This window comes from Abrus precatorius, unplaced genomic scaffold (assembly GCF_003935025.1).
Source record: "Abrus precatorius isolate BTA unplaced genomic scaffold, Abrus_2018 Scaffold4, whole genome shotgun sequence".
NCBI classification, from domain to species: Eukaryota; Viridiplantae; Streptophyta; class Magnoliopsida; order Fabales; family Fabaceae; genus Abrus; species Abrus precatorius.
Window position 1 is genome coordinate 8,136,380 of NW_020874384.1, and position 15,895 is coordinate 8,152,274.

General features: G+C 29.0%; 1 protein-coding gene across 1 annotated transcript; it reads left to right on the plus strand.

The window, feature by feature from the left end:
* Nucleotides 1-12,323: 12,323 nt before the first annotated feature.
* On the plus strand, nt 12,324-15,678 carry LOC113865769 (alpha-farnesene synthase-like). The gene is made up of 7 exons (XM_027500510.1): nt 12,324-12,454; nt 13,348-13,621; nt 13,707-14,109; nt 14,200-14,418; nt 14,550-14,691; nt 14,804-15,052; nt 15,150-15,678. Exons 1-7 carry the CDS (start codon nt 12,341-12,343, stop codon nt 15,435-15,437), a joined length of 1,689 nt encoding a protein of 562 aa, XP_027356311.1. The 5' UTR covers nt 12,324-12,340; the 3' UTR covers nt 15,438-15,678.
* The last annotated feature ends 217 nt before the right edge of the window (nt 15,679-15,895 follow it).

The window sequence follows — 15,895 nt, forward strand, 5'->3', positions numbered from 1 at the left end:
TAAACTGATGTAATAATTAATATAATAAAAGTGTGGATGTGGCAAATATGTATTGACTTGTGCCCTTGCATGATGAGTTCAGCATATGTAAATCATGTGTACAGATCTCGGGCATTGAGATCTAATTTATATGTGTGATGTGTGTAATGACTTTATCCTTGGATGTTGACAAGATATGCCCATCAATTCTACAACATTCATAGAAAATACTAAGCTTAAAATGTATGTGCATTATATGTTGTCTCTGCATATTATTCTGACTTTCCAAAATATATAAGTGTATGCACTGGACAGTCCATTTGAATTATAAAGAAAATTACAAATAATTACACTGTCGTGAATGATAAATTTGCAATTTGAGAGAACACTACATCACCAAAGGAAAAGAAGATTCTCTATTTTTTTTTTGCAGAATATTTGTGGGTCAAGTTAAACATCCCCCAGAAACAAGAGATAAGAATTTGGTCATATGGATAAACCAGTTAGATAAGATCTGTAAGATGTTTAGCCATTAACAAATAAAGAGGTACAGACTGAGAGTGAGAAAAATATGCTAAATAATCCTTTCTATTTAGAATACTAACAAAAATGAATAATAAGTAGACTAGAAAAGTCAGGGAGGAAACTTTAAACAAAATCTTACTCTTCCAAATTAAAATCGAGGAAAGACCGAAACATGGACAATGATATGAAAATATGTATGTATGTATAAGCGATGACTGATGAGTTAGAATAGGCATATAATGTACTGATGTCTTTCTGCATAAAGGGGATGTTAATTCGTGTGCTCTCAAACTGGATTTTTCCTTGCTTCTGCATAAAGAGAAATATCAACTTAGGAAAATATGCTTACAATATATATATATATATATATATATATATATATATATAAGAGTTAAATTTTGATGTTTTTACCCCTGTAGGCGTTGATTGGTTAATATACGCAAATATGTATTAATACCAATTCTGCATAAACAGAGTATTGGTTCAGATATGTAGGTAGCAGACGTATGGATTAATTTCACCCTGTGTAAAGAGGGTGTTAGGCAAATATGCTTACAAGGCCTATATATATATAGGTGTTCTGCGTGAATGGAATGCTAAATTAAGTTTTTCTATAAATTTGGTATATAATGAATCTCACCTCAGCATAGGATGGCTGATAGTTATAAACAGGCGTACATATAAATCTTACTCTAAAACAGTACTGATTTAAATGAATAGTATAAGGCAAAAAGTGAAGATGTAGAGTAACAGTGAATGATTAAAATTAAATGTTTTATACAGGTCAAGGACAAAGGACGAAACGGAAATACTCTATCAATACATGATTAAAATCTGAAACACTGAAACTGAAATGAATTAGTAACCTCGTGAATAAAGTGTTATGATTAATTAATGTGTCTAGTTTAGAACCCAATCCGTGTAAGGATACAGACCCACCTATTCCTTTTCCAGAATAAGATTCTAATAGATAGGATTAACAAAATATATCAGTAAGATTCTAATAGATAGGATAGAAATAAACAAAATTAGCCGGAACTGTTAATGATCCTTAATAATGATGAGTACCATACATAACCTATGGATTAGATAGAAAATGATTAATTAGCACTCAAACCTGAAACGAGGACCCTAGTCTAAAGGTAAATATGCAATTTAAAAGGGATAAACACCCTATGGAAAATGCAGTTTGAAAAGGGTAAATATCATAGAAAGTCGAGAGTTATGGACTGAGTCAATTGTAGATAACATTCAGAATATACTAGTAAAACTTCCTATCAAACAAACAAAATTGAATCAGTAGAAAAGGTGATGAATCAAATCTTAGAACAAGCCACCTTGTATCCTAGTGTATTCTGTATGCTATAGCTTACTGTATAATTATTCCTAACACAAAAGAATAAGTTATATAGTATTTTACTATTCTCTGCATGCTGCATTGGCTGCGTAATTATTTCTAACGTCAAAGAATGAGCTCTTTAGCATTTTATTGCACTCTGTATATTACACCTTGCTAAGCAAATATACAGAATGTGATTGTAAATGAACTGTGTATGCAATATTCCTTTCTTTTATTTTGAGAAGGACGAATACATCAGTGTAAATACGAATAATGTGGATATAAAACTCTACTAAGCGTTATGAACTATTAACTATTGATTGGACTCCATGTGTATGCTTGCGTGAATATAATCTTAGACTGAACTGAATATATGAAAATCTACTACTAAGTTTGAAAGAATTAATGCTCTTTATTGGAGTGGATAGTGCTTTTCCTTTGAATTCTTATTTTAATAAGTGAAATTTCAGTTTACTTTTGAAATTGTTGAAAGTGTGAGTTGATTAACATGAATGTGTATAAGGATGTGCTTGAATATGGAATCCTCATAGAGGAGGAGAAAGTTGAGTAAATTGTTTAAAGGAAAGAAATGATAAAAATTGATTTTCATGCATCATGAGCACCTGCAAGAAGGAATCGTTGAGGTTACAATTGGCACAGTTGTGAGGTGCTTTGTGTTAGGTTCATGATGAACCTTGGGGGTGGTAAAGAGGGAGATAGCCCAATGGCACAGAGTAGCTCACTGTGACCGGGTCACGTTGCCAGCAAACCCTTGCCAATCCTGACGTGAACACCCGTCATGGTAGGTCCATTCATAAATAGGATGCCTTTGGCGTGTGTTGTGATCGTGAGTGTCGCGCTCAGACAAATTAATAAAAATCAAATTGCATAAAAATTATGTAGTGAGAGATGCAATTTGAGTCGTCTCCCAACAGTGATAATGTTATACGATTATAAAATTAGAGGGGGTTTGATTTATAGAATAACACTAATTAGAATCAAAAGTTAATAAGAATTAAAAACTCTAATCCAAGAATTTAGAAGAACTACGACCACTCTATTACCGGATTCCAAGAAGATGCATCAACCAATAAATTAGTGATTAACATTAACTTCGAATGAAACCTCAATTCAAATTAAGCATTCACACGAGAACCCTCATACATTCGATTAACACATAATTCGCTCAAAGTTCAGAAACCTCTAGAACCTAATCAATTTGTGTTAATTTAATTCACCAATACTATTAATCTTAGATCTCAAACTTGAAAATATAATTCACACTTTTTCAAGAATTAATTACATACATTAACCGAATAATATGTAATCAAACAACTGCACAATTATCAATCCAAACGAAGAACTTCAATTCGAAATCATAATTAGCAAGAGGAGAAAGAAGGAAGAGATGAAACCGAATTTGATGTTGAATAAATTGCGAAACCGATCCTCAAGAGTGTTTCAGCCCTTTTTCAATCATTGGACTAGATGAAAGTCTAAGCATCCATTAATGGAGGAAAATGAAAGGTAAAAATGGAAGAGAAAAAGAAGAAGAAAACAAAAACCCTAAAACATAAACCTAATCTAACCTCACGTCTCCACCAACCCCTTTACAGCCTATTGTCCTAATTTAAATACAGGCTCTTAAGGGTCAAAACGTAAAAAATAATTAATAATTATTCAATTACATTAATCCTCTACTCAATAGCTGTCTCTGGAATCCTTATTTGTTCAAGTTTGAATTTTGGAGGGAAAGTTATGCCTGTAATTGCTGCCCAACATCCATGCTGAATCTTAGAAGATATTGTGTGGTATTTTTGGCCATTAAGATCTATCCGATTCAATTTCTGATACGAAGAGAAATTGTAGCCCTGAATGTTAGCTTCAAAACGCAACTAGAATGGGCTTAAACGGACATCTGTTGATTGAGATATGACCTAAATACTACACCAAGGTCAGAAACCGCGAATGCAGCGCTCTGACTTCTTCCAGGCCTAGTTTCAGCTTCTTATTGTCAGAATTGGTTCTGACCTCTTCATAAGAATTGTGTGCCTTTCTCTTAACTTTCCTACAAATCAAGAATCATAATGAAATAAGCTCTACAACTCAAAATATGGTCCAGAAATCAAAACAGTATCAGAATTTGTCAAATACTAAAAAAATTAAATATAGCCCAAATAAAATTCAAACATCATAAAATGATCCAATTCAAATCAATTAGGCACAAAAGAGGATTAATGAGCTAGGAATGAGAGGAAATGAAGTTATAAAAATCCAATTGATATTATGTTGTCGACAAATTAATATATGTATAATTTTAATGTGCTTGGATGTGAAGTAGGGAATGAAGTCCTCTGACCGCCTCTAACGTTAAACAGTTATGATGATGATATTATAAGTAATTGGGATCTCTATGCATTACATTATGTGACCAAACAAAAGAGAGAAACTCATAAATGAATGGAGTCTTCTGACCACCTCTGATGTTAAACAATTATGATGATGATATTATAAGTAATTAGGATCCCCATGCATTATATCATGCGCTAAACAAGAGAAAGAAACTCATAAATGACCTGCATCATGCATCATCTTGCATATGTAATTGCGTTATGTTACTTTGTGATGAATTGTTGAGCCAGAAAGATCGTGAATGTATTCCTTAAATCATTGTGTGGTTTGATTTGTTTTAATTGAGTGTATGACTCACCCTCTTGTGCGTGTGTTGTAACGCCCCGAATTTTGTAATAATATTTTAATTATTATACATGTATATGTAGGGTTTTCCATGTGTTTGTATATGATTGGATTAGATTAATTGGACCAGAAAACAGGTTAAAGGTGTAATGTTGGGGCATTCTCGCTGTAGCAAGAGGATTTTCGCTGTAGCAAGAGGATTTTCGCTGTAGCGAAAGAGCCCTGGGAGGAAGGTGTGAAAGTCGCCTTCTCGTTGTAGCGAGGGATCCTTGCTGTAGCAATAAAGCGATAGTTTGGGTGCATTTCTGGGTGCAGTCTCGCTACAGTGAGAAGATCTCGTTGTAGCAAGATTCTGCAGAAACCAGGGTGTAGTTTCTCCTGAGTTTTTTGCTGTAGCGATAAGGGCCTCGCTGCAGCAAGAGATGCCTCGCTACAACGCAAATATGTCGCTGTAGTGAGTGTGTCACAATCTGAAGAGTATTTCAAGGGTTTAGGGTTCAGAAAATTCATTTTCCATCTTTCTCTTTGAAATCCTTTTTGTTTCTCTTCACTCATAATCCGTTCTTATCGATTAAATCGCCTTCACAGCTATTTGGAAGCTAGATTGAAGATTGAAACCAAGTTTGGGACGCCTAGAGGTAAGTTTATGAGTTAGGGTTTTTGGTTTCTTGTCCCTCTTTCTTGTATTCTCGGTTTCTCATGGGGATTTTTATGTTTTAGGGACAAAAATCCACTTAGGAAACTATTCTATTGTTGATTTCGTGGTGGGTCTCCATTCTAAGGTAAGAGGGAGTAAATCCCAAACCCTAACATCTCTTAATAGTTTAAATTAAGGAACCAGTGACTATTTTGATAACTTTCTAAATGTAATTTATAATAAGGCTGCAAATGAAACTGTTTTCAACGGAATACTATAATTTCAGTAAGAAAATGTTGTTTGAGGATAATTGGAATAATGCCAAACCTTAGGATAAATGACCTTATTGTTATTATTGAGAAATGTGAATGATGGATTGTACGACTGGACTAAGTCTGAAGGTGTCCAACCTCCGACGCATTGTATTTATTGTGTGATGTGTGATTGGTGTGATGATTTTCTTTTGAATGAATATTTAATGATGATTGTGGTATGTTGGCACTGGTTAAATCAGGTGGAAATGAAGGGTGTTAGAGTATTGTGAATGTTGAGATTGATTGATGATGTATTTATGCTGTTTAATGGTTAAAGTATGCCAAATGAGCCTATGATATAATGCAAGTTTTTGACTGTTTTTAAATAAAGAAAAAGTTTTTTTGTGTGTGATGTGTGATGTAATCACGGTGCCACAGTGAGCGTGACTAAGTACATTGAGCGCACTTGTGAATGAATTAAATGAAATGCTGAACAAGTGATCATAATACGAGAGTCAGACTAGACAAATGGATGTGATTGCAATACAGGTATTATGGTATGACCAATGGGAGTACTCATAATAAATGTATTGTAATACACCAAGCTATGTGAGTAAGACTCACGTAATATGACACATGCCTTGTGAAAAGAGTGTGGAAAAGAGTGAGAAACGTGGTGGTGAGTTTAGATAGCTACAGTGATACAACTGGAGGTATAAAGTCCAGGGAAAATTTGAAAAATCTTAGGAAAATAAGGGTAGTGAATGCTAGTGGGGATAGTGTACAACGATTTGCTGAAAATAAAAGTATTCATAGGCCACACACTCATTTTCTGACGAGACTCCTAACTATACTTTTGCTAAAAGGGGCTGGGTCGGTACACGTGTATCTGTGTTGCTGCGGCTAACCAGCGACTATCTAAACTGTGAAGTCCTTAAGGGATCCTATGAGCATTGAATGTGAAAGTGGAATAAATGTGAAAGTGTGATGTGTATGAATTGGTATAGAAATTGTGCAGTCATAATACATGCATTGTAACATGTCGGTTGGTGTTGTTATGATATATGTGTTGTAATACATCGACAGGTGCGATTAGGACACATGTATTGTGACATATCAATTGACGTGGTATAATACATGTAGCATGGCTTGTGGATCAGTAGGAAGATATATGATCTGAAGGGGTGAGTTTGATTGATTATTTGTTCTGTGTGTGCTTCCTGGTAATGGCAACTTGGATGATATGAGTGTTATTATTGATTTAATCTGTGTTGGATGGTATTTTTAGTACTGTATATGCATGTGAATATTTACTTATGTTAAATCAGAGATTTAGTAGGGCGAGAGATACTCACCCTTACTAATATTTTCAAGTCATGGATGTGAGGAGATAAAGATGTTTGACCTGTCCTAAGATCATAATCTGAGAGTGTTGAAAGGAAGACTGCTCTGTAGAGATTGAAATAATTTGAGAAATTGTATTGTTTTATTTAATTATAATTTATGTTGATCAAAGTTTGTAAATAACTTTAATGTCAGATTTCAAAATTTAGATTCTCAAACAAATTTTCGTTGTAAAGAATATTTGGGAAATGCCCTTAGTGGGAATTTCAAAATATATATAGATTCGAAATGAATTTATTTTATTCGCCATGAAAATTTGTTTACTTGTTAAAAGAAAATTAAGGTGTTATATGTGTTGTATATTTTCCTTGTGTGTTTGTTTGTTATGTGTGTGTGTACAGATGAACTAGGACTTAATCAAAGTGTGGATTTTACTGTTAGCAAAAGACACGTGGTTCTACAATCCAGCCTCGCGACAGTGTGTCCTTTTTGGGTATTGATGATCTTGGGTCTAACTCGTTGAGTCGTCCTACGAAGTGCATGATCGAACTCTTCGGAGCAATGCACTACCTCTATTTGAATTTCTTGTGATTACTACCTTTGTATAAATATAGGGTAAGAACTGCTCTTAGGATTAAATATAATTATTAATTATTTTGAGATATATCTTGTGTACCATAGATGTTAGTCATTATATTTGCATCGAAACATAAATTATTTCATATTGGCTAAGATGTTTTTATTAAGTAAAAAAAATAAATACATTATGCACGTTAACTCTCTTATCCATTGCATGTAATTTACCTACCAAAGTATGCATAGAGAAATTATATGTTACCTTGTGCACGAAGGTGTGAGGTGTCCAAATAGGCCATTAGGGTCTATGTTATATGCTAAGAAAATCCTAGGGAGGGGAGACCTTAAGTAGAGCACAAGAAACACTTTCTTTCATTTCCTTACCAAGCAAAAGTTGAGAGAAAACAAAAAAAAAATATAAAAATAACTTTTCTTTAGATATAACTTATTTTAACCCATCATATTAGTAAAGATGATATTATTGAATTAAATAATAACTTGAATTTATTTTAAAATTATTAATTTTAAGATGTAATATCTATAAAAATCACATGAATTAATTTAAATGAATTATTTTTTAATTTTAAAATTATTATTTATCCACTTAATTTATTTTTATTTAATAAAATATACTATTAATTATTAATAGTAAAAAGATAAAAAAATAGAGAAAAATAAAGAAAAGAGACGAACAAAATGACAATAAAATTAATAAATTTTAATTATACAATGAATATGTATCTTAAAAAATAATGAAGGATAAAAATATAACAAAAATATAAGTGACTAATTTTTAAAAGTTAAACACTCTTTTAAATAACTTTTAAAAAATTAATTTCTAAATGTTGCAAGTTTATTTTGTATTTACTAAATAATTCTACATACTTATTAATGAAATCAATCAAGCTTTTAAATAAGTTCAGAAATGTATATATTAATTCTAAACATTTTTATTAACAAAATGTTTTAAAGTTTAAAATTTTAAAACAAATTCAATTAAGATGTAGTTTATCTGAAAATAAATTAATGTTATTTGATTCAATTTATTTTTAAATATTTTAAAATTGATCTCAAAATTATATTATAAGATAATTTTTTTAATTTTATGTATTTTAAAGATGTATCTTAGAATATTCTATGTTTAAAAATATGTATGAAAAAATTGTTTTATGTTATTATTTAATTAATTGACTGATAATAAATGAATAAAATAAAATAAAATATATCTAATATTAATATAAATATATATATATATTTAAATTATTTAATATAAATAAGTTAATTATTTAATTATTTTTCAAATATTTTTAATTTAATAAATTAGTTATAAATTTATGAGTCTGCGAGACTGCGACTTTTAACTAAGTTCGTCCGAACTCCAACCTCACATCTTTTTACGCGTTATATGTTACTACACCAAAAAAAAAAAAACACGATTACACGGAAAAACGCTTTGTATTGAACTTTGTAGATAAGAAAAAATATATTTAACTTCTTCGAATTTTATTTTTAAAATAATTATTTAAATTTCTAATCTTATTTTGAGTTTCAATTTTTTTTGTTTTTGTAAATTGATATTTTATTTCTGTTGATTCTTAAATTCAACTTTTTAACAAATAGTTCCTTTTGACAAATTAGAATTGAATTTCTAATTAAAATATGAGTAATTTATTCATATCTTACAAATATAAAAGAGAAAAAGGTAAATTAGATAAATATAAAAAGATAAAAATAAGTTCAAAGCAAATTTGTTAAGCATGACTGATGCGAAGACAAATGTGATCACTGGACAGCCAGGAACAAAAAGGGACCACTTTCCGCTGCTACTTACCTTAATTTCGTCCTTTGCGATACGCTGAGATTTGAATTAAATTTTATAAATAATATTATTGTTTTTATATATTTTTATTTAAAAAAATAAAAAAAATATTAATATTTAATACTGGGAGTCTAGAAGGGACGAGGAAATGAGAGGATAATAAGGAGAATTAAATTTTTTTAATATTTAATATTAAAGAAATGATGAAAATTTTAATTATATAAATAATATTTTTATTTTTATATTTTTATTTATATTTAAAAAAATTAAATATTTTTTCTATTTAACATTAATATATTTTTTATAATTTTTTTAAAAAAATATTTTAAAAATTAATATATTTTAAATAAAATAGAATTTTAATTGTGAAATAATATGATAGAGTAGAAGAGAAAAAAAATTTGAAAATGAAAGAAATAAAAAATAAAAAATTAAAATATTTTGAAAAATTTTAAAAAATTTATAATTTTTTAATTAAATAAATTTTAAATATTTATTTATGAAATAATATGATAGAGTAGAAGAGAAAAAAAATTGAAAATGAAAGAAATAAAAAATAAAAAATAAAAATATTTTGAAAAATTTTAAAAAATTTATAATTTTTTAATTAAATAACTTTCAAATGAGAGTTAAGTCTTATTAATTCTTTTTTTCTCTCTTAAACATAACTTTTAAACATAATTTAAAATTACAAATTAAATTAAAATATCTTTTTATTATTTAATTTACGCATTTGATAATACAATAATACTAACTTACAAGTTAAAGATAAAATATTTTATTTTAAACACAATAATATACTCCTTTATATGTTTTAAAACTTTTAATAAATTTATTTTTTTTAAAATTTTTTAACTATTATTCTTAATAAAATTTAAAGAAAAAATACATATTATAATTGTCTTAATCATTAAATACGGTACTAATTTAATATAAACTGTTTGGAAGATTTTTGAATCTACGTGGCATTCGTGGTTTTGTTTATTTTGTCTTTTTGTGTTTACTTGTCAGGGAAAGACGCTCGATGAACAAACCATTCTTAACCACACGGTCCACTCTCTCATTCACGGCTCCTAACCCAAACCAGTCTTAACGATTCCCATCAGAATAATTGATATATTTAATATGTTTTAGTTCAGTTTTTTTCAATAAAAATATTATTATAAAATTCTAATAAAACAAACGATAATAACATTTATCATGAAATCTATATATATATCACGTGTGATACTTTTACTAGGCTTTGTACTTGCAACCTTGCATTTATAAATTTCACAGATCATTGCAATAAAAAAACACGCAGAAAATGTGTACATAGTTGAAATCCTTGCATTTAAGGAATTTTTTGTACGTCTGTCCGAGTGAAAATACAAGTTAATCATTTTTTGTTATTAGAATAAAAGCATATGTAACTTATCTATATATATATATATATATATTACATAATTTTGCATTAAAGATAATAATTACATAAATTACATGAAGTTCGATATGGGTTAAACCAGTAAATATTCCCCGAAAATTAAAATTTATTTACTTTAAATACAATTTTTTCCAAATCTAAATTATTAGATTGAGACTTTTTAAGTCATCCTGCTAAAATTCGTTGCTTGCTATGATCCAATTCTAATGAACTGGGTAATTATTTTTGAAAACTCTATCTTGAAGTCAAAATGAGATTCAATAATAAAAAATAAATTAGTAATTTTAAGGGTGTATTTGATTTGTATGAATAAGATAAAAAGATGGATAAAGATAGAATATGATAAGGAAATCTTATATTTGATACGCATCACCATAGTAAAATATATAACATTATGTTATTCTTTTTCATATTTGAGATATACAAAAAATATTAGAACAGAATATAAATTATATGTAAATGAGATGATTAATCTTTTATCAAAATTGATATATTTTTTTAATTTTTTATTTAAATTTAAATTTTAATATATATTATATAAAAAATTTAAAAATATTTTTATGTACATATAATATTAAAATTTGATATTTAATTATAATTATTTTAAATCAAATTTTTGACAATTAAATTTTTTAGGTAAGAAATTGTGATTAGATAAAAATTATAAAAAAAAGTTAAAAAGTTATTTTATAAAATGATAATATTTTTTATAATATACTTTTCTTACAAATATTATAAATTTTTTTTAAAAAAAATTTATGCTTTTCAAAAATATTTTTTATTAAAAAAGTATGCATATAAATTTTATAAAAATATTAAAATTATATATAAAATAATTATTTTTAATTAAATACTAAAAAGAGTATAAAGTATGAGTAAGAATATAATAGAACAAAAAAGTTATCCTATGCTAATGATTTTAACTTATCTCCTTCCTCAAGACAATAATTGAAACTATGATATAGTAAAATGAGTTATTTTATTTTTGTTAATCAATAAATACAGAAAATAAGTAATACATGATAAATTTATCTTATAATCTTATCATGTTAACCAAATAAATTCTAAAAATTAAATCTAAGAAAATGATTAAAGTTTTTTGTTTATTTGATTTTTCTCTTTGTACAAATAAATAAAAACAAAGATAGTATACTATAATTTTGACTAAAATAATTTATAAAATAATTATTTCAGATATTATGTTAATAATATATTGGATTTGTTAGAAACTAATTTGATAGTTAAGATCATTAAAAGAATTAATATATAATAACCCTTTTAAAAACTTTGAACAAGTTATACAAGAGTCCCTACAATTTGTAAAACTAATCGTGTTTTGTTTTGAGAATTTTAATTTTGTCAATTGGACTATTTAGTGTTAAAATCTGAAATTCTCTATAAGAAAAATATTAAAACCAGAACATCTTATCTTATTTTCATTAATAAATATTTAAAATTGTAAGAGTTAGAATACTACCACCTGTACTCTTCTTAACAGTAATAAAACTTGTGTTGTTGATAAGAAAATAGTTAAAATTAAGTAGTATATAGCATCAATCACAATCTTAAAATAGTTGAATCATTTTATATGAATGGTGCGAGCTTGGAAACCACAAATATTCCTTCGTAAGATTGAGAGGATACAATGGCAATTGACTGCCACCTGTGATCTATCTTCCGCTTATTATACGTACGTTGCCTATATAAAGGGCGCTTTGGCTAAACATTGAATCAACCATACGAGAATATGACACCCCTTTCGTCTCAAAATGTTATTACAGAGCATATAAGAAGATCTGCAAATTATAAACCCAACATTTGGAAACACCACTTTCTGCAGTCACTTGCCAGTAATTTTGATGTGAGATATTTATGCTCATATTATAATATATTTGTTTAGATTTCTTTTCATGTTTGATTCATAACAACACTTTTTTACTTAACATTCACAACACCTTTTTTAATATTATACTTTTTATTCTTCTTTTCTATATAACACATTGTAGGAATTTTAGGCAATGATAGTACTACTCTCGAGTTCTTTCGGTCGAGATCAGTTGCTAAACAATCCGAAAGATTATGACAAGAATTGGTTACGAAAGAAACATAGCTCTACACATGATTGGCTGTGAAGAATAAAAGAAAATTAGTTTAATAGAAGACTAATACTTTTTACCAATGAAAGAAAAACTTAACGTTAAAAATGCATGTTAAAGATATATAATATCAAATTTCAATAATTTGAATACAAAACTTTTGAAAAAACTGACATCAATCAATTGATGATATACATTTATTTCTACATTAATTTTCGCACTATAGTACTTTTCATTTCATTATGGCGCATTGTATGAATAATAGATTCATGCATTATTTTGTTTGACATAACGCCTACTTGTTTCAATTTTAAAAAACAATATTTAATTTAAAAGTTATTTAAATTTTTTGGGATTAAATAATTTTTAAAAAATAAAAAAATAATATTTTCTCACTGAAAAAAGTAACTTCTAAAATAAATTTTAAAAATATCATAAAAGTCCTTTTTCTTTTCTCAACTTATCCAAATTCACATAAAGTTAATTAGATGACGTTTGTAATATACGCAAGGAGTGACTCAAGTGGTAAAATAATCCCGAGTGGGATGATTGAAGAATTTCTACAACTAATGTACATAACACTTTTAAGTAATAACAATTAACAAAAAGATTGGTTTTCCTTCATTTATTTATATTTCGTTGCATGGTTTCAACGCAGAAGGAAGAATTTGTTATGCTTTTAAACAAGCAGGTGACTGAATTAAGGAGTCTTTTAGTTCAAGAGACAAGCGTTTTGCAAAAATTACAGTTGGTTGATTGGATCCAGAAACTAGGTCTTGCCAACCACTTTCTGAAGGAAATAGATGAATTTCTGGAATCCTTATTTGTCTATGTCAAAAACAGCAACATTAATACAGTTGTAGAAGAAAGTTTGCGGGTATCTGCACTATGCTTCAGGCTTCTAAGACAGCATGGATATGAAGTTTTGCCAGGTAAGATTCGCTATGTGACATAGGGAATTTCGTCATTACTGCACATCTTACAAACTAATTTAGGATATTTATTTCTGTTACTCAGATATACTACTGAGCAACTTCTTAGATGAAGAAGGTAAAATGATGAGAAAAAGCTCATGTGGTGGTGATTTAAAAGGTGTTTTAGAGCTTCTTGAGGCCTCACATTTGGGCTTAGAAGGAGAAAACATCTTCGATGAGGCCAAAACTTATGCAATTAATTCTCTCAAGGTTGCTTTCTCAACGAGTTCCGTGAACACCAATCAACTTTCTACCCTGCTTGTTGAAAGAGTGGTCCATGCCTTGGAGCTTCCCTCCCGCTGGAGAGTACCTTGGTTTGAAGTCAAATGGCACGTTAGCCAATACCTAAATGGAACACAAATGGACCCTACTTTACTTGAATTGGCTAAATTAAATTTCAATATAATTCAGGCCAAACTTCAAAAGGAGGTCAAGGAATTATCCGGGTATATATTTTGAACCATCAAGAAGAAAATTGTAACAAAAATTTTAAGACTATACTAAATACTAATTAATCTTTTTAATTTTTCATTTAGGTGGTGGGAGAATCTTGGCATAAATAAAGAGTTGAGCTTTGCAAGAAATAGGTTGGTCGAAAGCTTCATGTGTGCAGCAGGAGTTGCCTTTGAGCCTAACTACAATTCTGTCAGGAAATGGCTCACTAAAGTGATTATTTTCGTACTAGTTATTGATGATGTTTATGACGTACACGCCTCATTTGAAGAATTGGAGCCGTTCACAATGGCATTTGAGAGGTTTGTTTATTTCCAAGATTGTTAAAATATATATGGAGGCTAAGATTATATTATTTATAATATGTAGAATATGTAGGCTTGCTTATATTTCTGGTTATTAATTTGGAAGTCTCAATGTGTCATACATACAGATGGGACGAAAAAGAACTTGATGCACTTCCAGAGTACATGAGAATTTGCGTCCGTGCACTTAAAGATGTAACAAATGAAATTGCTTATGAAATTGGCGGGGAAAATAAGTTCCACTTGGTGTTACCTTACCTAAAGAAAACGGTACCATTACTGTAATCAATTCTATGTTTTTTCGAACCCAAATTAATCTAAAAACCATAGAAAGGAATGAAACAATTGTTAATTATAATAATTTCCCTTCTTAATTTTACAGTGGAAAGACTTTTGCAAAGCATTACACGTGGAAGCAAAGTGGTACAACAAGGGATATATTCCATCGTTGCAAGAATATTTAAGCAATGCTTGGATTTCATCTTCGGGGCCTGTAATTCTGCTCCATTCATATTTTGCTACAATGCACGAAGCATCGGATGAGATAGAGGATTTTCTACACACTTACGAAGATTTGGTCTACAGTGTGTCTCTTGTAATTCGACTATGCAATGATTTAGGAACTGAAGTGGTAATTTTTGCAAGCTCTATTTTTGTGAATTATTCCCTTTCATTTTGCATAAATTAATTATTGAATGCTAATGTAGAAACAAATATATATGAAACAGGCTGAAAGAGAAAGGGGAGATGCTGCTTCGTCAATCCTTTGCTACATGAATGAAATGAATGTCTCGGAGGAAACAGCAAGAAAGCATATTCAAGACATCATAAACAATGCATGGAAAAAGATAAATGGGATTTGCTCCTCTCGACTTGCTTCGATGGAGTCATTTCATACCCAAGCCATAAATGCAGCTCGTGTAGCCCATACCCTTTATCAAAATGGCGATGGCTTTGGTACACAGGACCGAGATATCAAAGAGCATATCTTATCACTAATTATTGAACCCCTATAAAACTTTTAAGATATGTAAAATGCAATTTACCTTTCTGTGCGTATGAAATAAGTGAACTGAATATGTGGAATAAAAACATACATTTCTCGTTTAAATATTTATAAGTTTAAGTTATTCCGTCGCCACCTTGTGTTTTTTTCAGATAAATAAAATAATTTAAAATGTATATTAAGTGTGTGCCATTTTTTTAATACATTTATATTACTATCTTAATTTTATTATAATAAAAGTTGACTTTAACTCACTTTCTTTAAACTTTTGCATGATACATTAGGGAACACAACCTCAAAATTTTGTAAAAGAGCCTTTACTCTTTTATCCAAAGAAGAAGGAGTAGTGATAAGAGTCAAATGACTCATATGACACTCTAGGTATAATGGTTGACTACTATACACGATTCTTTTCACATCTTACATCTTGGTAAGGAATCATTCTTTCTTGAGACTTAAGGCAAACTC